This window comes from Tyto alba, unplaced genomic scaffold (assembly GCF_018691265.1).
Source record: "Tyto alba isolate M040663 unplaced genomic scaffold, T.alba_DEE_v4.0 Super-Scaffold_26, whole genome shotgun sequence".
Taxonomy (NCBI): Eukaryota; Metazoa; Chordata; class Aves; order Strigiformes; family Tytonidae; genus Tyto; species Tyto alba.
In genome coordinates, this window is record NW_024881300.1 from 19,023,521 (window position 1) to 19,046,217 (window position 22,697).

The following is a 22,697-nucleotide window of genomic DNA, read 5'->3' on the forward strand; positions in this document are numbered from 1 at the left end:
AAAACAGGTGCACCGTTATAAGTAACATACTTTATATTTGTTATCATTAGATGTTTTAGTCATTCTATAACTGTAGTTAAATAGAAGGAGACAGCAATTAATTACATGAGAAGTAGAGATTAACTCTTTCATTAGTTCTGTATCACATAAATCTGGACCTATATAAGATGTTATTTGTTAACACTGAGTTGAAGAAATGTCTATGAAAACTAGGTATATTTTGAATTTACACCTATGTGATTGAAGTCAAATATAGCCACAGGTGATTATAGATTATCACTTAATAATGTCAGTTAGTATCATTATGAAGTGGAAACAGCTGTGAAATTAAATTACGTTTTCCTTTCTAGGTGTGTGTTCTGTTTTCTCTGTATTAGCAGTGAGCCAGTGCCTCGTTATGACTGTAAATCCAAGGCTTCAGTATTAGTGATGTTTTAAACAGGGTATAAAACCAAGGCGCAGAATAGTTATGGCTACTTGCAGTAATTCCACAATATAGCTGAATCCTTTCTCTGCACAGTACAAGTGGGGCAGGTACTGGTTGGATATTTATATTTTGTCAGTTTAAAATGGCACTGGAGACCTATGTTTCTATTTGATTTCTATTTTAATTCCATCGTTGTAGGACAGATTACATGCCTGTTAAGCATAATAGGATAAAAACCCTGCTACCAATGACTTAAGGGAACCACCAAAAACCCAGTTTACTCAGAGTGGAGCATCTTCCAGACTCAGCCTTCAGCTTCATGCTTCTGACCAATGGGAAGCAGAAAGCCATGCGTGGGGATCGGAGCCGTGCAGAGCCTGCTCTGACACCCGTGTAACTCCTCCTGTGAATCAGTCTCCGAGGGCCGCTTGCGCCAGGCGCCACCAGCGCTCGGCTCAATGTAGCTTTTTCTGCTGGATCCTGATGTGTCTCTCAGCGTAGCAGAGCCAGGCTGTATCAGATTCATCTCCACTAAACAGGTTCGACCAGGTTTTCTTAAGATAGGCTTAAAATTGCTTTAGCTTGTTCTGATGGATGCGACAGAACCTCCTTGACTCCTAAACTCATCTAGGAGCAAGACCTCGTTGCTACAGGAGAGTGAATTTCTTTCTCACCTTTAGAATACATTATACAAATATTCCATACTTTTTTTTTTTTTTTTTTTGGCTCTGCTTTGCTGAGTGTGAAGACTTTTGTTTCTTGAATGTCTTTATTCTTTTTTTCTTCCATCTCAACTGAAGTGTTAAACTGATTTTTTTCCCACACTAATAGCTACATTTACATTCTGCAAGATATAGAATGCATAGCCATTATCCACCAAACTTATGTATGTAGCAGTTTAATAATTTAACAGTTTAAACTTTCACAAAAATCTTACCATTATCTTTAAGCTGTATTTTTTGACATTGAACAATGTTATGGTAAGCAGTTGTATGTGACTGGAAATCAACCATTTTTCCAGAGTTAGAAAAGATAATGCTGCTAGAGTTAGGGAAAAAATGTTGTATTTAGTCACAAGTGGATTAGAAAGCCTGGAAATATGTTGTTTGTTTCTTTTGGAAAAAAAAAAAAAGTTATGTTTTAATTGTATAATAACTCTAATTAAGATTTATATATTGATAATTGATAAATTCACAGGCTGATACTAACTAGTGAGCTTATAAAATGTACTGTTGCCTTTAAAAAAAAAAAAAAAAAAGATTCAATGTATTTCTATTGCCCACAATTCTTTCTTGGCTTCAGGCAAACATTAAGCAAAATCAAACCTTTTATTATAGGACCTTGTGTGTAATTACCCTCCAGTTTGTTCCTCTAAAAAGTAAATTTTATTCAACTTCAGGAACAGAATTACTGTTCTTTATATTATATGGGTTCTTGAATGCTAAACTTTTAATTGTTAATAGCTAGTGATAGGAGCCTGAAAGAAAATGGTTACATTAATGGATTATGATATGGAATATATAATTGTTGGAGTCTTGCAAAAGTAGTCAATGCTGAGAATTATAGCCTCATATTATTATATAATAGTTTTATTTATGACATAATAGAAGTTGAGGGAAATATCTTTATCAATGCACTTTGAAAATCAAGAAAATATTTTAAAGAATCCATGTCATCTGACTTAAAGGCATTTTTTGCTTGTGTTGGTCAACAACATACTGATTTGGATAAATTCCTGCATAAGACTTCTTAATCAAAGAGATTACATAAAATTTCAAATACAATGTAATTAAACACTCAACAAAGTTAACATTCTGTGTCTGCTTCTGTGGATTATTTGTTATTTATTCTCAAAGAGATATAAATAAATCTTCTTTATCATCTCAGAGTTGTCTGTTAGAGCTAAAAGCAAGCAGTTGTGCAGTTCTTTCCAATATCCTTGAAATGACCTTAAGGCTGTAGATGATTTTTGTAGTAGATTTTTTGAAATGTATGGAATTCTTTTTCTAAATGAGTCATTAAATTGTGTTGATGTTTGTTTGCCAGTAGGGGAAATCAGTGGGAAATGGGATACTTAAGAAAATACTTGACAAGTACTGTCATTGTACAAGATCTCACTACATTAAAAGGATTGTTAATAGCACCTGTACTTTCTGTTAGAAGTGTGGCCTTTTTCCACAGTGCAAAAGCTCTTTATAGACAGGTGTACATTATTACTGCTTTGTGCTTTACTTCCTTAGTAAAGCATTTGTTCCAGCAGTAATGCAAGTTTAGATAGGCAGTTTGGTCTAACATAGTGAACTGAAGTAGGGATTAATATCAGTAATTGCAAATGCTGAGCATGGATTTGACTTGTTACTTGCAAGCCTTTGGTTATATGTTATTTCTCTTGATGACTAGTGTAGACTGAAGTGAAACTTCTGAAAGCAAATTTATGTTCCCATGTGCATACATTAAACGTTATCTTAATATATAGATGCCAATTTTTGTACACACGTGCATATGTTTATGCATACATATTTATATAAATATCTGCATCAATAGGAGAAAAGACTTAAACAAAGACATACTCACTTGGAACAAAGACAACTTTTGGCTTGCTGAGTCAGAGTATTTAGACGTTATGCATAGTTAAATTTTATGTCCCGGCTTCTAGTTTTTCAAAGAAGGAAATTATAATTTTTGAATGAATTATCATGCTAACCTAGAGTGACTATCCTCTGTGTAAATTAAGTTTGGGTAATTGGTGTTGATACAAAATCAAATTAAATAGTTTTGCAAGTTCAGAATTAGGTATATTGAGGCATCTTAATGCAAATAAACATGAATAATATTATCTATGATTCTGTTGGAAAGAGCCCTTATAAAAGCTATGAACAGCTGAAGATCTTTTTACAGTGTATACGTGGAGATAAAGTAAGTTCTTGGTGGGCACCTGTAAAAAGAACAATATTGATTTCATGATAGCTGCCAGCAATTTGTGATTATACTTGATCCATTTGTTGGTTTTTACAAATTTAACAGTAGGTTTTAAAAGGACACTCTAGAGACCTTTGATATTTTTGTCAAGTGCCTTGGAAAAAACAGATGTTCCAATTTTGAGGGCTGTACAAGCACCTTAAATTACTATATGTTTAGCATGTATCTTGAAATACAGCATAGTTGTATTGAAGACTGTTAGGTAAAAATAAAACTGCCATGGAATAAATGACAAAGCCTCCAGTGAAAATATTAGGATCAGAGATCGACTCTTCAATTTTTCTATCTACTTGAGTAATGATTCTACTTTATGAACTGGTTACTGGCTTTACACAAACCAAGCAAAAGTCAGTCTGGTAGATACCTGATTTCTAGTTTTTAAATATGTACAGCTCTTTCCAATGTTACTATGAATAGTTTTTCTACTCGTATAATACCTTAATGTAATATTTTTTAAATTACCTATTTTTAGGTTTTTAAAAAGTAATTAATTCTATCATTTAGTCATGATAGACTGCTTTTGCTTCAAATTGGGATCAGTTAAATTTATCAAGGTGCAGTTATAACTTTCTTTTGAGTATATAACATTATCACAATCTGCTGCCACTTTTTGTGTTAGATATCCAAACACAACCTAAACAATGGGGGCCTGAATAAACAGAATTTATGGGAGATGTTCTCTTGACTCTAATAGACTTGGAGTTGAGGATGTTCACAGTGTGTCCTACAATGTTGAATTGAAAATATTGGCTGAAACTAACTTCGGAATGTACTGTAGAAGTACGAAGTAGATAAAGGAAAAGTTAGAGGTGAGAAAATAACCTTCAAGAGTGTTCATGAGTATTTGTTTTTTGAATGTTGATATTCCTTTTACAGGTTTAGGACTTACTGTTTTCTTGTATGTCTGTAAATGCAGCAAAAATAGCTCCTGTTATGTCTGATTTTTAAAACAAATTTTCTAACCATTGACGAAATTACTTCCGAGATGTTTGATAAAGCTGAGTGGTGTGTACTAATGGTTTTGTGTCCTATGATAACTCAAAATTCTCAAGAAGGCAGTAGAAAGTTCAGCACTGAAGAATTTGAATGGGATATTGGATGCCGCTATACAAGAGTTCAGGCTTATAAACAATGCTTATTTTTTCACCATTATTTCAGAGTTGTAATTTTTTCAATCTCATTCAGTCTTACTAGCATTTTCGTTTCAATCTTAACAGATTTGGGAAAGTGCAGACCTGTGATGGTAGGACAGGTTACTTAGATACAGTAGTTTTTTCTGGGCACCTGATGCCCAGGCTAGAGTTGCCCTTCTGGCTTCCTGTTAGGCAGCTTTTCACAATGTATGTTTACTTTCTCTCTCTTTTTTTTTTTTTTTTTTTTTAAGTTATTACAGAACCTTATACTTCCACTTTTGTTAAGGGTTCCTTTTAGTAGAGGTTTGGTAAATGCAGTCTTGTCTTGAAAGTCTGTTTTCAAGTGTTGTTATTAACCGAAAATGTCATTGTGCAGCTTTGCAGCACAGTGAATGAATGTTAAATTTAGGTGAAATTAATTCTGACTTCTTGAAGTCAGTACTAATATACCTAAAACCCAATAACTGACATGCTGGACAACAGTGTACCATTTGTATTACTGAAGCTTAATTATTCCATTACTGCAGAGATCTTTCAGCTTTTAGGAGTTTAAATCCAAAGTTTAAGTTCTGCATTTTGACAGTGACTAGTTTGGAAATTGTGTGTTCTTTTCAACTAATTTCATCTTGATTGATTCCATAATTCCTCAGTATGATTCCATGAAGTGATGTATGTATAAGACTGTATTGCAATTATGTAGTCATCTGAAAGCTTCCTAAGAGACTAATGTAACTCTGTCACTAACTGCAACTCTGTGCAGATGTTTGTGCAATGGAACCTGTACTCTGGTACATTACATTTCTAATTCTATCAAGAGTCAAGCATTCAGTAAGGTTAAAAACTGACCTCTTTAAAGTAGGAAAGTGAATCCAAGTTAGTGGTAGCTTTTTAACTGTACATCGATAATATGCGTGAAATGTACTGCTGATCTTGAACCATTATCTTTGGGGAAAATGGAGGAAAAGAAGGAAGAATAGAAAGAAAATATTTATTGAAAAGATCATAATAGAAGACTGAAGGCATGTTTAATCATGCTTTGTTGGTGACATTATCACTAACAAAGGTAATGTAACACAATTGGTAGTATCTTCAAAAGATGGAAAAAAGATGGAGGGATTTTTTTTTTTTGTTTTAAATCACATGGGAAAAGAATGTAAATTTAACAGGACAGAGTAGGGAGCCAAAAACATTTCTGAGAATCGGGTATTTTTACATCCATTTATGTACCCATCCAGTGATCTAGGGAGGAAAGCAGTCCAGGTTTGTGATATTTTAGTTGTGGTCTTGGATCTGGGTGGTTGCCTTTTCACAGAGGCAAGTGGAACAAGACTTGGGGTAGGGTTTTGGGGTCAGTTGTCAAGAGTAGCTGCATATTCCTTGAGATGTGCTGACAATGTAGGCTTCCTTCTCACTTTCCACAGATTAAAGACACTCTGATTTAGTTTAAATCCTTGATTTTATCTCAAGTCAGACTGAATATTACACTAAGTGTAAGTAGGATTGCCTAATTACATACCTTTTAAACTGTCACTGTAGATGGGTCAGGATAGAGCTGAATAGTGGTTTTGTGTTACAAATGAGGACAAATCTGACAAAGCTTTCCTCTGCCACCCTTGAATTCATTCTAATTCAGCCCTGTTCAAGTTATGTATTCCCATATAGTTGAGTTTCCCATGAAACATATTTTGTTTCCTTTTACAGCAATGAATTAGAATGAAATCAGGAGTAACTATACCATTTTTTCCTAAGGCTGTTGCAGTTACATGTACGTAAGTAAATTTGTTGATCTGGTTTGTGATGACATTGTTAACTTTAAGGGTCAATATCAGAAAACACAAATTATATTTACCATTCATTAAATTAAATTTCTGCCTATCATTTCTAGTAAGTTGTAGTTACTTACAGCTATTTTGAATTGACTTCTGATGGTTAATCATTTAAGATGAAAAGTGAGGTGGAACCATTGTTAAAAACTGAAATGAGTTTAGAGAATGAAAATTAAAATCCTTTCTTTACAGCATAAAGCATCATAGGGTATTGTTACTCATAGAATTATTAAGTGCTTCATCAGATTAAGATGTTTAAAGTTTTAAATATCCAAGATAGCCATCAAATACAGCTGCCATCTGTCCTTGACACAGAAGCACCAACATCTGCCGAGATGTGGACCTGTGACCTCTAGATAAGTTTCTATACACAGAGAAATATTTATCTTCCTACTATGACCTTCCATGCACAAGACATGAGCCATGGATTTGTTTCCTAGGGAACTAGTGACTGAGGAAAATCTATAATTAGATCTGTGGGTTGTTTGGTACAAATGGGAATTGGGTGCTAAGCAGGTTCTTAAAGTATCCAGAAGTATCACACTGACGTCATGTAATGGAACCAAATTTTAAAAAATGTCCTTCATCATGATATTTCTTTTTTAATAACTTCAATTAAAATTTTTAAATAATTTCGGTAGAGTACTTATTCCTCTAGGTTCATTTTAACTGCAAAATATTTTCAAAAGTCAAGACTTGGCAGGTTGCTTGTTAAAGCAAAAATAAAATTAGACACAATCTTCCAATAAATTTCTTCAAATTAAACTGAATCTTAATTTTCAGAAGTGCTTTTAGGTGAATCATTCCCATCAGCTTCATTTTTCTCGCTTTACTACTCCTCTTCAGTTCCTCAGGTTGGTTCTGTAACTTCAATGTCTTATTCTGCAACTGCAATTACTCTACCCTGCTGGAAGTTCCCACTTAATCCAGATCTTGATTTCTTTCTTCACTTCATGCATGGATCTAAAGATAACATTTGTAGCTAAATCCCATGGTCAGTAATTGTAGCTGCAGGGAGAGGAAGAGACTAGGTTTTTTATATTCCCCAGACTACCCAGGGCAGACTTCTCTAGACCTTATCAGCAGATTATTTTAGCCTGGGCAAAGTGCAGCCAAGATGCTGCTGTGTTGCTTCCAGTCTGGTGCTAGATCAGAGTGTCTTATGCTTTCTTGGATGCTACGAAACTGGCCTTGAGTAATAAATTAAGACTTTGATCTTATTTGGAATAGATAGTACTGTGAAATACCTGGAAAAATGTATACTGTAAATTAGCTCTGTTCTCTTTTGTCCCACTTACTGTACATTTATCTACATGTGTAGTGATCACAGATTATGTGTTCTGTCCTATGTCCTGAATTTCTGCAATTAGAAACCATTAAATGTTGTGATGTTTTCTCTGCATTTCTGCCTTTTTAGATCAGTGATAAGTTTGCAATAAAGTACCTCTATAAATCCAAATAAATCTCCTTTTTTTTTTTTTTTTTAAGGACATTTTTTGAGTTGTTCTTTATTTAATATTATCAATCACAGTAAAATTTTTCCTAACAACTATCCATAACTTTTTAGCTAGTCTGTCTTCCTGTCACTCAAAAGACAGTGGTTCTCAAATTTCTTCAACTAACAGGGTTTGTTGCAAGTTAGTAAATTAAGCAGCAATTAAAATATGGTAACTAAAGGGCTAACTGAAAAACCAAATCAGCCAGTGAAGTATCCAAGCCTTCTGTGACAAGTAATACTTCTATGTCATTTTTGCTTTGAGATTAGGAAAAACTGTGTTTATAAATTTTGTACTCTCACTGGGAGGAAATTGCTGTGTACTGAATCCAGAATTTGAAGATACATGTGTGAAATCGAGTATTACTTAGGAAAAGGGGAAGTAAAAATTATTTGTAATGAATCTACTTGCTCTTTGTAAATTAAGAGTAAAAGGAAGCTGAAGGATTACCTAGTACAAAAGATAATGCACACCTTGATGTGTTCATTGAATTACTTCGATCTATGAGCAAATGCTCTCTGTTAGGTATTTATATTGGTTAAATACTCAAATTTGGTGCATTCGTAGATGAAGCCTGCAGGCCCCAGTGCTGCAACTGATTCTTCAAGGAGAATTGTTGTATCTGTGTACAGCTATGATAATGAACCTCAGACTGAAGGGATCCACCAGTGCACAGGGCTTCCATATGCATAAATTAATTTTGTTTCATTTGGACACCTGTGCATCTTATTACAAAGCTGATCTGAATTTTATAAAAATGTATGTATAATTATGATAAAAAGCCATTATGTTGAAAAGATTTTTTGGTTGCATATCAAATGTCCTATTTGTGTTGATTATTCTAAAATGACCTTGAAAAATGAGCACTGGTGGTGAAGTAACGTCACTGGTTTTTAATATATTGTGTCATTTTCATACATTAAGGTATTTTGTTAAAATATTTGTCTGTGTGGAATTTATTAACCTTGGCAAAATTCAGATTTAAGGTTGTTTTAATTGTAGTTGATAAAACACTATATTTGCACTGGTGTAAGGAAATAACAGCTGGTACAGTATCTTCTGTAGGAATCAGAGCCCCAGACTAACAAAATACTTAAATATGCTGTCTCCATTTCAAGTCATACAAGTTCTATTTCCTTCATGTTCGTAAAGTTCTGAATATGATACCTGATGAGAGTGTTTGGATTGCTTCAGGCATGGAACATTTGTACCATTTGCAGCCCCTAATCAGTGTTGCAAGCATGCATCAGAAATATGCTAAGACTATGTGCTTTAATTCTCACAATACTGTTCATAAATTTGACACTTCCTAAAATGTTTTCCATGACAAAGCTCATAGTTAAGATGCTAAAACAAACCCTCTTGGGAATATTGGTGTATGATTTTTTCATTTTCATAATTCATTTAATTTCAACTCCTGATTTATTTATTTTTTTATTCCCATATTACTTCTCTGACAGTCGGTATAAAAGTTTCCATATTCAAGATATTAGTACACCAAGTACTCAATACTTCAAAAATTTTATATGGTTATTAAAAAGGCTTAAGTTTACAAGTGCACTGTTGTAATAATACATGCATTCCTGTTGGAGGAGGTTTTTTCTGTAATTCGTAAGAATTTTAAAAGAACCAATGCAAAAGAATGCAAATAAGAAGTAACGGCTCATCTTGTAATAGTAATTTTACTCAGCGGCCACTGAGTATTTAATGCATACATTAAAGTGCAATATTCAGGCACTTTCCAGTCATGTGTTTCACCCTGTTAAAACTGAGTCTTGTGAATCTGACATATTAAATGGATTTTTAAAGTTTAAAAAAACTGAAATATATCTTTCTTTGCTGGGTTAAACCAAGTCTGATGTTTATATACACCTTTCTTTGGGAATTATGTAGATTTTCTTGGGACTGTCAACAGCATCAAGCAAAATATTTGTAGTTGATGACAGAGAAGCGATGTCTGCTGTACTCAATGCAGTTTTCCTCAGCTTTGGTTCCACCAGAAAGCAAACTGTTCACCTTGACTTTGTGTTCCTTTACCCAGGCTGTCATAGGAGGTTGGGTCAGCATTGTATATGCCCATTGCTGGTTGCATTTCCCTTTTCATTCTATGCTTGTGGTTTCTGGAGTGCTGTGTTCCATTGCAAGTACAAATATTAGAATTTAAGTGATTGATTGACTGGCTGGTTTAAGCTTTGCATTGAAACCACATGATCTAGATTTATACAGCTTTGAAAATCTTGCCTCATGCATAGACTGGAGATTGAAAACTCATCTGTAAATGTTCTGAAATTTAGGACTGTGATATTGCCTGTGTTATTCTATTGCATAAGCATCTTTAATTGCTCAAGTTTTGTTGCTTACTTGAATTTCGCAAATATTGTTCATACTTGTCTATTTTAACTTAGCTTGTGTTTTGCATAACATACTGAATGTGCATTTGTCCAGATGTGTTTTAGTTGATAATATAATGAATCTAATAGCAATGCTTACTATATTTATGAACAAGGAAAATGTGCTTCTTAAAATATGTAGTCATATATAGTGTGTTGGTTTTATCCCTAATTACCATGAACAAAGGCCATAGTCAATTAGAGAAGCTTTATGATTCCTGTTACTATTACTTATGTGAATAAATTGCCTGGACGTTCTTGGTTATCACACATATAGTGGATGAATTCTGAAGAAAGTCATAGTCAGACAGAAAGCAAAGGTCATTTTTGACCAATGTGTCTCCCTTGTCAAAGAGCAGAATTTGGTTCCCATGTTTAACTAGTTTATCTAGTATTTAGTTAATGAAGATAGAGTTACTGAGAACCAACAGATTTAATAAATTATTAAACTCTGCAAATTATATAAATTGCTTTCTAACCACAGTTTTTATGTGTTTAGTTTATAGTAATGAAGCAGTTTCTGTTGGTTAGTGCTTTTGAGCAATGATGGGAATATTTTGCATTTGTTTTAGTTGAAAGATTGAGTCAGTACAGATCAGATGGAGCTTCTGGCTGTAAAGAGTGATTGTCAGTATGTCAGGACAGGAGGTGATTTTTTACATATTTATATGATATCTAAACAATGGGTCCAAACCATTGTTCTGCTCTTGCAGAGCACAGTGAATAAAGTTAAAAACAGTTCACCTCTAAATATTCCATGGATAAATTTGCTTCCTAGGAGGCGAGGGGAGGGGGGAAACACCAAAAACAAACCTCCTTACAAAAAATAAAAGCACGTGAGAAAGACAATGTAATGCTCTGAAATGAACAGTACTGGGGTATGAACCAAATATTTCTGTTGGTGGGTGGAATTTGTTTATCAGTTAAAAAGTGAAACCAATATGATGTACCTCTAATTCTGACGTAGTCAAGAACTAAGAAATTATGGAAGTGGTTGAGGAAAACACTTTTTAAAGAATTAAACTGGTAAACTAGTATGATGCTGTTAAAGACAGATTTGCTGGGGTTGCAGAACTGTAAAGTATCTCTCTGGGGATAGTGTGTTTTTTTGTACTTCTATTTCTCTTCTCTTGAGAACACTCTGATTTACTTTTGCGATAAACCCGTAACAACAGGGGAATCACATTGCTGAAATGAGTTTAGCTGGAAGGGATACATAATGTCAGCTGAAAAATAGCATTTGGTAAATATGTTTTGGCCATGGTTCAGCAAAAAGCAGATCCTGTCAGCTAAGTAACATTCTGTTTTCTTGAAAGCATCTTTTAGTTGAAAAGTAGTTAGAATTGTACAGTTGCTGCCTTTTTGGAAAAGAAAAAAAAAAAGAATACTAATTTGTCTTAGGTGCTAGATATGTAGTCCTGAAAGGCTAGCATGGATCTCTTCAGTTTTCAATGCATTTATTCTCCAGTGTTCCCCTGACATGGGAAAGTGTTATCAGATGTGGGGAAGTAATGTCTAAATTTACATCTAATACTGTCTTTTCTGTCCTGAGTGAGGAAATAGCCTTCAAGGGTCTGTATTATTGTGGGATGCTCAGCTGGCATCTATTTTGACTATGCCATCTGCCCATGCAATGTCAAGGCCCTCTTGAATCATGAGATCAGAACAATTAAAAATGAAATAGGTAGAAATTGGGAGGACAGGTGAAGTATGCCTGCCTTATCCATACTCTCAGTAGGTGGGTGCTTAGGTCTGTGCTACCTTAACGGGACTGTTTCCTGAGAATGAAGAGCCTTTATCTGCAACACATAGCCACTGTCATATGGTGCAGACATTTCAACATTAGAACCTGCACTGAAGTTCCTAAAGTCATGAACAAATTATGGAAATAAGTGTTTTTGTCTTGGCTTCAGGTAGCAGTAACTGTGGGAAAGTAATTTATGTATTTTAGAAACGTAAAAATGACATCCCGAAGTAAACTTTCCAGCAGAAATAATCTGGCCTTATTTTTTCTCAGCCAGTAAACTGGGAAAGCATCATTGTGTAAATACATTGTAAGCTAGGAAATTTTCATACGAACAGTGCTGTGTTTATGACAGTATTCAGAATAGCAGTCTTGCCAGAGGAGATGTCAGACAATCCTCCTGTTCTTTCTTCCTTGTTCTTGTTGAAGCACCAAACCATATGGCAAATTAAGCCTGATTTTTATTAAACTTTTCATTGTACTGAGCTTAGTGTGAACTGGGAAATGCACTTTCTTTGAACTATGCAGCCATTATATAAGCATCTTAATTAGGAGATGTTAATGTTCTTCCTTACATTCCGAGGAGTATGTAGCTCCATCTTGTGGCTAATTAAACATTTTAAAGAATCACTTCTGAAAATTACTTTTTATGCGACCACCCTTGCTCTTGAACAACCAATGCAGTGGTACATGGAGCATCTCTAACCTGGGCTGCTTATTACTGTTTCAGGCATAAGTTGCTGTGCAATAATGAGGTGCACAGATGGGTAAGTAGATAGGAGAAGGGTCAGCACATACTGTCACTGTCAATGTGACTGCTTCCTGAAGCTTTAAAAAAGTTGAATGGACACAACCATTCATTTAGAAGAAACTCTGCTGTCTGGTAACTCTGTTGGTCCTGTACATTATATGCTGAAGAATGGTTTACAGCTGAAGTGGGGATAAGATATGGGATGTGTAGCTCTATGAATCTTTCTGGGACCACATTGGGATGTCTTGCCATCAAACTCAAGGTTAAGATCTTTGCCAGATTTGAAGTTGAGAGGAAATTTTCCCTCCAGTCATGTTTTTTAGGGACCTTTATTACTATTACTATTATTACATTCCTACCTTTCTATCTAGCGTGGAGAAAAATCTGCATACGGTTATCTGGAATTTTTCTGATAAATTCCCTTGCAGAACCCATGATTTGTTTTGCTTTCTTTCTGTGGCATGTTACAAGTGGAGCATTGGGCCAATAGTACATCTCAGATCTTTTTCACAGTTAAGAAATGTTTGATGGCTATGGTGGAAAAGGCAGTTGTGTAGAAATCTCTGAATTAGATTTTTGTGGTGGCCTGCGGCTGACTTCAGGCCTTTCAAACAACTGTTCTTGTATTAGATGGGAAGGTGCACTTGTTTTGTATTAAGTCTCAGAAATCAGGGCAGAACACGATCGATTAATCTTTTCCCTAAAAAGGTGAGCAACGAACATGACATTGCAAAATCATAAGCATAACTTTATGTTAAGAAAAACAGATATTTTTACGCTTGATGTGAAAAATACCAGAGATTAGTCAAAACTTAAATTGAACAGCAGGTAACTTTTCAGTAAGAACCATTAAGTTTCAGTTTTATCACAAAACCTGAAGTTACAATGATACTTTGCCCTTTTGTCACCTGCAGTGTTGTCTGCCTCTGTGTTTTAGCGTGACATACTCAGAAATACATGAGAAGAAAACTTTATCCATTAGTGTTTCTGATTTGGAAATAGGAATAAAAAAAAGTTGAAACAGGTTTTTACTTTTAAATTTATCCCTTCCCCAAAGGATTTGAGAATTGAAACTTTATCTCTGAAAATGTGGATTTCCTATTTCATATCTTGTGGCAATTTGTTCTCAATTAAAATAAAGGAATAATGATTATGGAGTTTAGTCAAAATCTCACTGCCCAGTAATCTGCAAACCAGCGTAGTTGAACCCACATCAGTAGGGCAACAAACACGTGTTTCCTCAGGGACATTATTAAAGACACTACATATTTATTATCTCAAAATGGGAGCAGATCCAGATTTCTAAGGCCACTTTTTCCCTTCCTCTTCCTGAGCTGTAATTCAGACCACCATATAAATATTTGACTTAATGTTTTTGCAGAAATACTAAGGATATAAAATTGCTAAAGACAAAAGAACACGAAACAGCAGAGGGAAGTAATGGCTTGGCAAGATTGTCAGCCTTAAAGGGCAAGATTAATTTATAATCCTTCTAGATTCTGGTGTACAAATACAAATTTTCAAAGCATGTATCTTATAACAAACATTGTGTAGTTCTGCAAATTTACATATGCTACTGTCACAAATGTGAGACAGCCTTGAAATTGATTTTTTTTTTTTTTTTCTTATGGGGAAATAAGGTAGTGATAGTAACAAGGAGTTTCCATACACACTCATGTTTGTATATATATAAATATATATATAAATTTGGAAAGTGGAGGAATTCCAACTGTGTGACTAAGCAGAGTTCTGGGCAGGATACTCAGATATTTTCATGAGGATTTTTTTCCCTTGGTTAAAGTCCTGGGAAAGGAGGTAAAAAACAGCCTGAAAGCAGTCTATTTTGTAATAACTTTACAATGGCTAATAAAAAGGGACTGACTAATTGGAAAATAATGTGTGATGGCTATCTGGTATTGTAAGGGTTCTTGTGAAATAGGTATGCTTTATGCCACTCAATGGAATGTGTCTCTTTTCTTTCTTTTTTTTTGTTTTTTTTTGTTTTTTTTGTAAGTTTGTAGCTGTTTTATCAATTTAACTGAAAAAAGAAATAGAATTAAATAAAATGTCAAATTCTAGACATAGAGTGAATACAGTAGCAATGGAGTAACAGAAACTTTAAGTAGTGAGCTAGAAGACAGAAAAGATAAGACAGGAACTGGCTAAGGACATGAGTAGCTTTTCCAGGGTTTAACACAAGAATTGAACAGTTTTCTGAATGATTGAAGCCATATTTTATAGTTACATATTACCATGAACCTTATTTTATAGTTCTATATCATTGACAAGGAATATACCATGACATTAGGTAAAAGATCAAAATGGCATATGTAATTTAAGAACTATTTTCAAAGGTTTTGTAATATGGCCTGTAACTTTTTGTTTTCTGCCATGCAGGTCATCAGCAGTGAAAGGGCAGAGGGAGCAAAGTTTCGACTCTCTGGTAAGGGAGTAGATCAAGACCCAAAAGGAATTTTTAGAATCAATGAGATCAGTGGGGACGTGTCTGTGACCCGAGCCCTTGATAGAGAAGCAATTGCCAATTATGAGGTGAGTACTCATAGCAATATGATCTCTGTCTCTGTGTTGATAATATGTATTTTTTGAATGTGTATTTGGTTTTGAAAGGGCTGAAGTTATTGAAGACTAAATTGAGGCTACTGTCCTATAAAATTTCCAAGAGAAGTGTTTGTCCTTTGGAAATAGTAGATGTGTTTATTTTTACATTCAATCGAAACTACTGTGCTTTCTGCATGTAATTTCTGTCATTTATCTTTGGTAGAATTACTGTCTGAACATTGTGTATGCATTTGATTTGTGAACACAAAATTATGTTTGGACAAAAGGAGATCTTTTCAGGCAGTTGCCACTGAGGTACTACATGCTTATACTCTTTCTTTTTTATCGTCAAGATGTCAATGGAGTATACTATTCAACTCCATTTTTAGTAATAGATATCTTTTAATAAAGATTCTTTTAATATGAAAATTTTAGTAGATATATCTGTTAGATATATGTCTCTTACAAAGGTTTTACTAAACATTCCTTCTCAATAAATGCTGTGTTTCTCCCCACTGAAATTAGAACAAATAATCTCCAAAATGTGCAGAGTAACCGCATCACAATGTCCTGAAATGCATAGTATAAATAGAGGATCTACCAATTAATGTTTTCTATCTAGCTTTTGAAAAGTGTTGTCAGATAAATTGTGTTTGGCTACTTTGTGAGCAGAATTCAAAACGCTACATGGTTCCTACATTTGCATGTTGCCACTTCTACCACAGCACGGGGGGCTGGCGTCCGTACCCTCCCGCAGCAGGGAGTGTGCAGTGCTCCAGCCCGAGTGGGGCACAGGCTCTGGGGATGGGTCTGACTGCCATCCCTGACCTCTTTGTTCTGTATTCTGCTGTGTAGTAATCAATCCTTGTACTTTCAGTGCTGTTCCTCTCCGCCTCTGGAGGAGTTTGCCAGTTAGATGACTAGTCACACTTGCTCAAACAGCACTGGTAAAATTTACCATATGTTGGTTTTCAGCACTTAAACATCTATTTCTCATCTGGGTCTACAGTGAAATGTATGTTAACCACTCGCATAGGATTTATGGTAGTTACTGATGTCCTTCTTAAAAGAAAAACATTGCACTTTCTCTTTTTAACACTGTTCCTTGTCTTAATTTACCAGCTGTTTCTTATTTAATCAGTGGCTTTCCACCTTAATGCGTTCAGTATTAACCCTGAATATTTTCTTGCTGGAAAATCATAGTAGTCTTTTCAACCTAATGCATCAAACCACAAATGGCCCTCCTATCTGATCTGGCAAAGTATACACTTAATTTAAGACAAAAAAAAACTTCCCTAGAGGAGCCTTTTTGAAGCAGTGCAGGTTAGACACAAATAGCTCAGTGTAGTAGATTATCCAGAGCAATGTGAATGTATATCCTAATAGGCTGTAGTGCTTTCTAACCTGTTATATAGCACTCCGCTCAGCATGCTCACTGGCATCCTGTTGTGCAAAATGTAGTTGAAAAGTTCTGCAGGAGAACCCTCAACTTGATTAGTCTGTCTTTGAATCCAGCCCATTGTTTTCCAATAAAGATGTATCATGGTGTCAGGAAGGCAGCAGGATTTTCTCCTTGATTTTCTGGTATTCTGGAAGATGAATTACATGAAAGACCGTTAAATTTCTCTCAACAGTGTTTTTGTTTTCTGTTTTTGTTTGAGATCCCACCTGCCCAGTATTGATGTCCTGAAAAAAAAAGTTCAAAACAAAGGGCAAACAAGTAAAGAATAGATCTCCATGAAAAAATACAAGTTCTTTGCAAGCCATCATACTATCAAGTATATAATCAGTGGTGGGGCAAGGATAAAAATATGAAATCTGTTAGAATCCTTCCAGCTAGACAGGGAGCTGCTGTGCATGAGCACTGGTTTATTTCCCATGCTTAGTACATATATAATCAAGAGATAAGAATTAAAAAAATGTTAATAGGGCACAAAATAGAGCTTCAGCGATCACAGTATTTCATAGAACTTTGCAGATTTTAACATCCATGTACCTTAATGTTTTAAATTAGCTAAGAGTATTTAATCTATTATAAAAATTTGTTGTTGTTTCTTTCAGTGAATGTTTGAAATTCTGCTTTTACACCCTTCTTTCACCTGAAGGAATATTGAAAAACCTGTAGGAGTTTTTCTGTATATTCATTACAAGAGAAACATGATTAAATTAGGGGAGCACTGAATTCTACTCAGACAACTGTTGATTGAGTTAATCATCTCTTTCTACCTTTTGTTTTAAAATATTTTATTTTTAGTACAAAACAGAAAATATTTTAAAATAGAGTGGAAAAATCTGATGATTAAGGACTGTCGGTCTATTTGGTGCAGCCCATTTTCATGGCAGTTGTGTTTTCAGATGAATTTAGACTTTGTTTGTTAGCAAAAAATCAAACTGGCGAGAGGAAATTAAGGCAGCTATATTAGTGACATCCCACACACACCCCCAACAGACTTATTTATCAGATTAGTTTATGAGTTTATTTTTTATTAAATCAGTTAATTGTTCAAAAATGAACAAGTATGTGAAATTCCACCAAAATATTGATATCAGGGTGATTAATTGCCATAGTAATTCTGACTTAATCATGTGCACATTTGAAAATGTGGTATCTTCTATTGAGAAAATGAAGCTGCCAGAGGAGACTGGGTGAGACACCAAAAGTCCAAAAGCCACTACATTGAAATTAGCCATTAGTAATTTTGTTTTTTTTTTTTCTCATGTGTTTGGAACTATGCTAATGAGATTATGTTTGTCAACGGAAGAGGTAGATGCTTTCAGTGTGTTTGTCCCTGTGACTTTGTGGGGTGCCTCCTTAAAGGTCAGGGAATGTCAGACAGCTTCAGTTTTAAGTGAAAGCTGTTTATGAAGAAGTCCTAGAAGATGTAAGAATGTTTTTATGCGCAGAAAAACAGACTGTTTTAGAAAAGTGTATAGTAATGCATTTTTTTTCTTCTAAAGAGGCTTGATAAAGACCATCCTGATAGGAATTCTCTGCGTCAGAGTAAACCAGTGGCTTTACATTACATGGTTTTATTTTAGCCTTACTACAGCCTGTTGATGAAACTAATAAATGATGCTCTGAAGAAGGGACTTAAGCAGAATATGGGCATATTATTGAATTGCTTCTGGGTTGGTGAGATAAGCAGGTAGCCTAGAGCCCCTATTTAGTGGGAGCAAAAGGTGTTCAGTTGTACAAATACACTTTCAAAAATAATGTTTTTGGTGTTCTCTCAAGATTTGAATAAATAAAACTAGTTGGAAATTTCAGACAATGGCAAATCATTTATTTATTTAGTACTGAAAAATACAGATGTGTAAAAACAGATGAAGGAACTTGGTGAGGAGACTTAAAATGGATTTTCTAGTCCAAATCAGTGAGGTACACACCATCCAAAAATTACGGATAATCTGTGCAATTCTGAGTTCACTTCAGATTCAGTCTTTTCTAATTCCAGCAGAGCAGAAATTTTAGTGACTTTTCAATTGCATCTTTTAGTAAACAAAAATAAAGTGCTTCTAAAAAGAGCTGCAGTAACATAACTAACAGATTCCAATGAAGTTGGAAGTCTGGTTGTGCTAATTGTTGATAGAAGACTAGTGAATTGGGAGATAAAGGTTCAGATGCTGGGCCAGTGAAGACTGGCGGAAAAATGGTGGTTATGGGTTAATCTGTTAATTAAAAACACGGAGTTCGTTTTCAAAACCTCATATTTACATAGATAATGTATTCACAGGCAGAATGCTTTAATGCAAGTAAACGTAGGACGAGTTGTATATATTGATTACCATGACCAAGAAGATAAAAATTTCTAAAGAATTATGTTTTGGGTTTTTTTTGCTCAGTTAGGTAGGCTTAGAAGAAATGTGAACAATACTCCACTAACTTTTTACAATTAATGAATGAGATTTTGGTTAGGCATTCCTTGGGTACAGGACAAAGCCTGAAGTTGTAATAAACTTGTTTCCCATCACTTACCACTGCATGTAATCCCTGCAGCAGTAAAATCCAATTCTGTAATCTCTTAAGCATTGGTGGCAAAGTGCCAACCAGTCAATGGGGGGCTTTCAATTGGGTCTCAAGATTTTAAAGGATGTTGCCATCGTTGATGGGCTTTTTCATAACTGTTTGCCAAGTGTAAGTATGTATGGAAGAGAAATAATCAGAGGGTGATCCTTTGGAAGCATGAAATGAAGAGGCTTGATTTTTTTCAATCTATTCAATATTTCAAACTATTCAGTGACAGTGTGCAAATTAGAGCTGTGACCAAATTTACCTAGGCAATTTGAACTGTTAATGAAGAGTTAGTTTTAATTATTTTTTAAGTGAAGAGCTTTATTTGCTTTAGAAAATACTTAACAAGCAGAGGTGTGAAATCAGCTTTCAGCTTTTTTTATAATGACAGATCACACTTCTGTGAAAGGATGCCTTGCAACTGGTAGTGACAGACTGAGATATTTAGAAAATTTAGGTTAACAGGACTGAAAAGCAAATTAGGAGTATTTTTCTCAATGTAGTATTGGTTTTATGTTGAATGACAAGTAGATTGAGAACAGGCTAAAGAATTCAGACCAATCAACAGCAACTGAATCTCTAATGTGAACTTCTTCAGTGTGGGTTACATGAAGCTGTTGTTTCTGTGACTGAGCCAAACTTTTGGGTGATGCTGCAGACCTAATGAACTCTATTTCTGTGTTTAATATGGAACAAATAATGGAAATTCTTCACAATCATGAGGAAAACTAGCTCTACCAGGTGCCAAGGAGTATTTTGTGGGAAAGATTTTTAAGTACTTGAATGTGTTTTTGCAGATACTGTGAAAGTATTACTGTAGCAAAAAAACTAGAAGTGAACAGCTGTAATTTATTCTGTACAGAAGAACGAATTTGTCTTCTGTGTAAGTCCATTTTAGTGCAGCCACATCCTTTTCAGAATGATTTATCATACCCTGATACTGAATTTCTGCAATATGCACTGTGGAAATATATAGGCAGCACACAGAAGCGTGCTTCTCTTTGAGAAGGAAAACCATGAACTTACTTTTAAGTTCAAGACTGGTCTAAACTGTATTTTAATCTTGGTTACCTACACTGGCAGAATTGTCTGAAATGTAAGTGATCTGCTCTGTCTTGAGCTGAAACTGGTGGATGGGGAATGTCAGACCTCAGTTATCTCCCACTAACATTCTGAAAAAAAGAAGGGACTCAGCCTTCCATGGGAGGAGGGGTTTGGTCTTGTAGAGATGTAAATTTCGGTAAAATGTGCTTGATTTAATTAAAGCATCAGTAATACATAGAGAAAACCTGTCAAAATACTGGTGCTCCCAAACTGCAACTGTTAAATTAAACCAGCTTGGAATAATGGCAGAGTACAAACTTTCAGGGAGGAATCCTGATTATTTAGCAAGGAGAAAAGAAAGACTGAAAAAACAACAACAAAAAAAGGGTTCTTGTGCAGATATTCGATATGATTATTAATAAGCTAAAAACTTATTTATGTAAATAAACTGTAATTACATCAACTGGCATATAGCTGAAAATTCTGGCAGCGAAAAAGATCTGTGTAGCTTGTGTTACACATGTATATCTAGAGAGTGCATGAGATATGTTTTTTCTTTATATTGATATGTTTACATATATATTCAATGATGTGTTCACATGTTGGGGCACCAGCTAAATTCAGAGAGGAGTGTTTTGAATTAATTTTCTATTTTGAATACAGAGAGAGAAATGAACAGTGACTGAGAAAGTTCCATTAAGTCGTTGCCTGTCAGCATTGCTTGACATTTAGCTATCCCTATATGGACTTTGCAGTAAGCAAGCTGATGATAATGCCTATATAAAAGAGGGAAATTCATCACTGTAAATGCTGAAACTAATGAATTGCTATAGGTGAGATCTCAAAAAAACATGGGCAGCCTCTTGAAAAAACACTGAATTCCCTCTGTCATGGCTGCACATTAAGGAACTGCAGGCTGCTCCATATCCTGAGGTAGGCATAATAATTTTAACCTAGCACAGAGACTTACATCTCAGCAGTTGCACTCCTGTTCATATAATAGTCACAAACTATAATTTCTATAAACCTGTGGTAGCACAGCATTAGGCTTAGCATCAGAAATTGGTCAATTCACAGCTGAAACTCAGTTATACTAGTATTATTCCAATATAGGGATTTTCCTATAGGAAGGAGGGAATCAGTACTTTTATATCAGAATCCTCTCTATTTCAACAAGTCTTGAAGATACAAAATGCAGAAAGTTCAGACAGTTTACTCTGAGGGTAACGTTACTCTGTCATTATGTTCCTTTAAGACACTTTCAATGTGGCCAAATGTTCTGGAGTAGCAAAGTTTCACCACTGTTGGTGTTGTGTTGATGTAGTGTGCATGTGACCATGCAAGTTCTGATACTGATAGAGAGCTCCATCAGTTACACAAATTTTATTCCTCAGTAGCACCTTTATTCCAGTGCAACTTGGCTGAGATGCTTTGAATGAATTTAAGGTGCTTTATATGAGGCTTTATATGTCTTTGTCTCTCATTAATAAGCAACTGTTGGTGTCTGTAATCTCCAATAAAACATTCTGTCCATAAAATAGCATTATGCTCCATAGGACTTGCTGAATCTTATGGAAACCTGTTCTTTGTTCTGATGATACTGGCTTGGTAGTGAAATTTGTTTCTGACATGATTGTTCAAAATTTAGCACTGCTTTTACTTTTGTGGGGAAAGGGTGAAGTAAATGAATCTGTCAACCTAAAAAAAAACACTTTTCATCTAAAAACTAATATTGATGGATTAGTCAAAAAAAATGTTTTCTATTCTTCTGTAACAAATGGATTTAGACACAGAAGGCATTCTTTTAGGATGCCAAAAATTGGAGAAAAACAGGTATTGTTTGTTAAAAGATAATTAGCATTTCTTTTATCTTTTTTTTTTCCCCCATTGAGATTACAAAATGGCAAGATTAACAGCTATTTCATCAAACATGGAAGCAGAAATGCAACAACAGGAACAAACCCAGCAGAAGCAAAGGTCTGGATTCTTCAATGAGATCTGTAGGGGCAGACTCCTGAATTCATGGGGAACTTTTTGGCATTGATTGTTTACCACTGTCAAAATCAAGGTGGTCACCATAACTGTGTAGATAAATCAAATATTTGAGCATATAAATTTTACATAGAGTTACATTTCTTAAAAGTAAGCTTTAAATAATTGCTTGCACAGCTGGGATATAAGTAAGATTTCCAGCTACTGGAAATATCTCTCTTTCTCCCAAGGTTGGTTTATGGGATAAAAAGAAAACCTGACAGGAAACAAAGTTAAAATTCATGTTATTTTTATGTATATTCTCCCATTTTGTCTTAGGGAAACAAGATATCTATTTTCTATAA

The 22,697-nt window shown here is 34.8% G+C and overlaps 1 protein-coding gene across 2 annotated transcripts in view; it reads left to right on the top strand.

The window, feature by feature from the left end:
• The window catches only part of CDH13 (cadherin 13), a 517,510-nt gene that overhangs the window by 226,125 nt on the left and 268,688 nt on the right, over positions 1-22,697 (top strand). For both annotated transcript variants that reach the window (XM_032990683.2, XM_032990682.2), the window contains exon 5: positions 15,144-15,296. In XM_032990683.2, the coding sequence (XP_032846574.2) occupies positions 15,144-15,296 (153 nt within the window). The remainder of the gene's footprint in view (positions 1-15,143; positions 15,297-22,697) is intronic.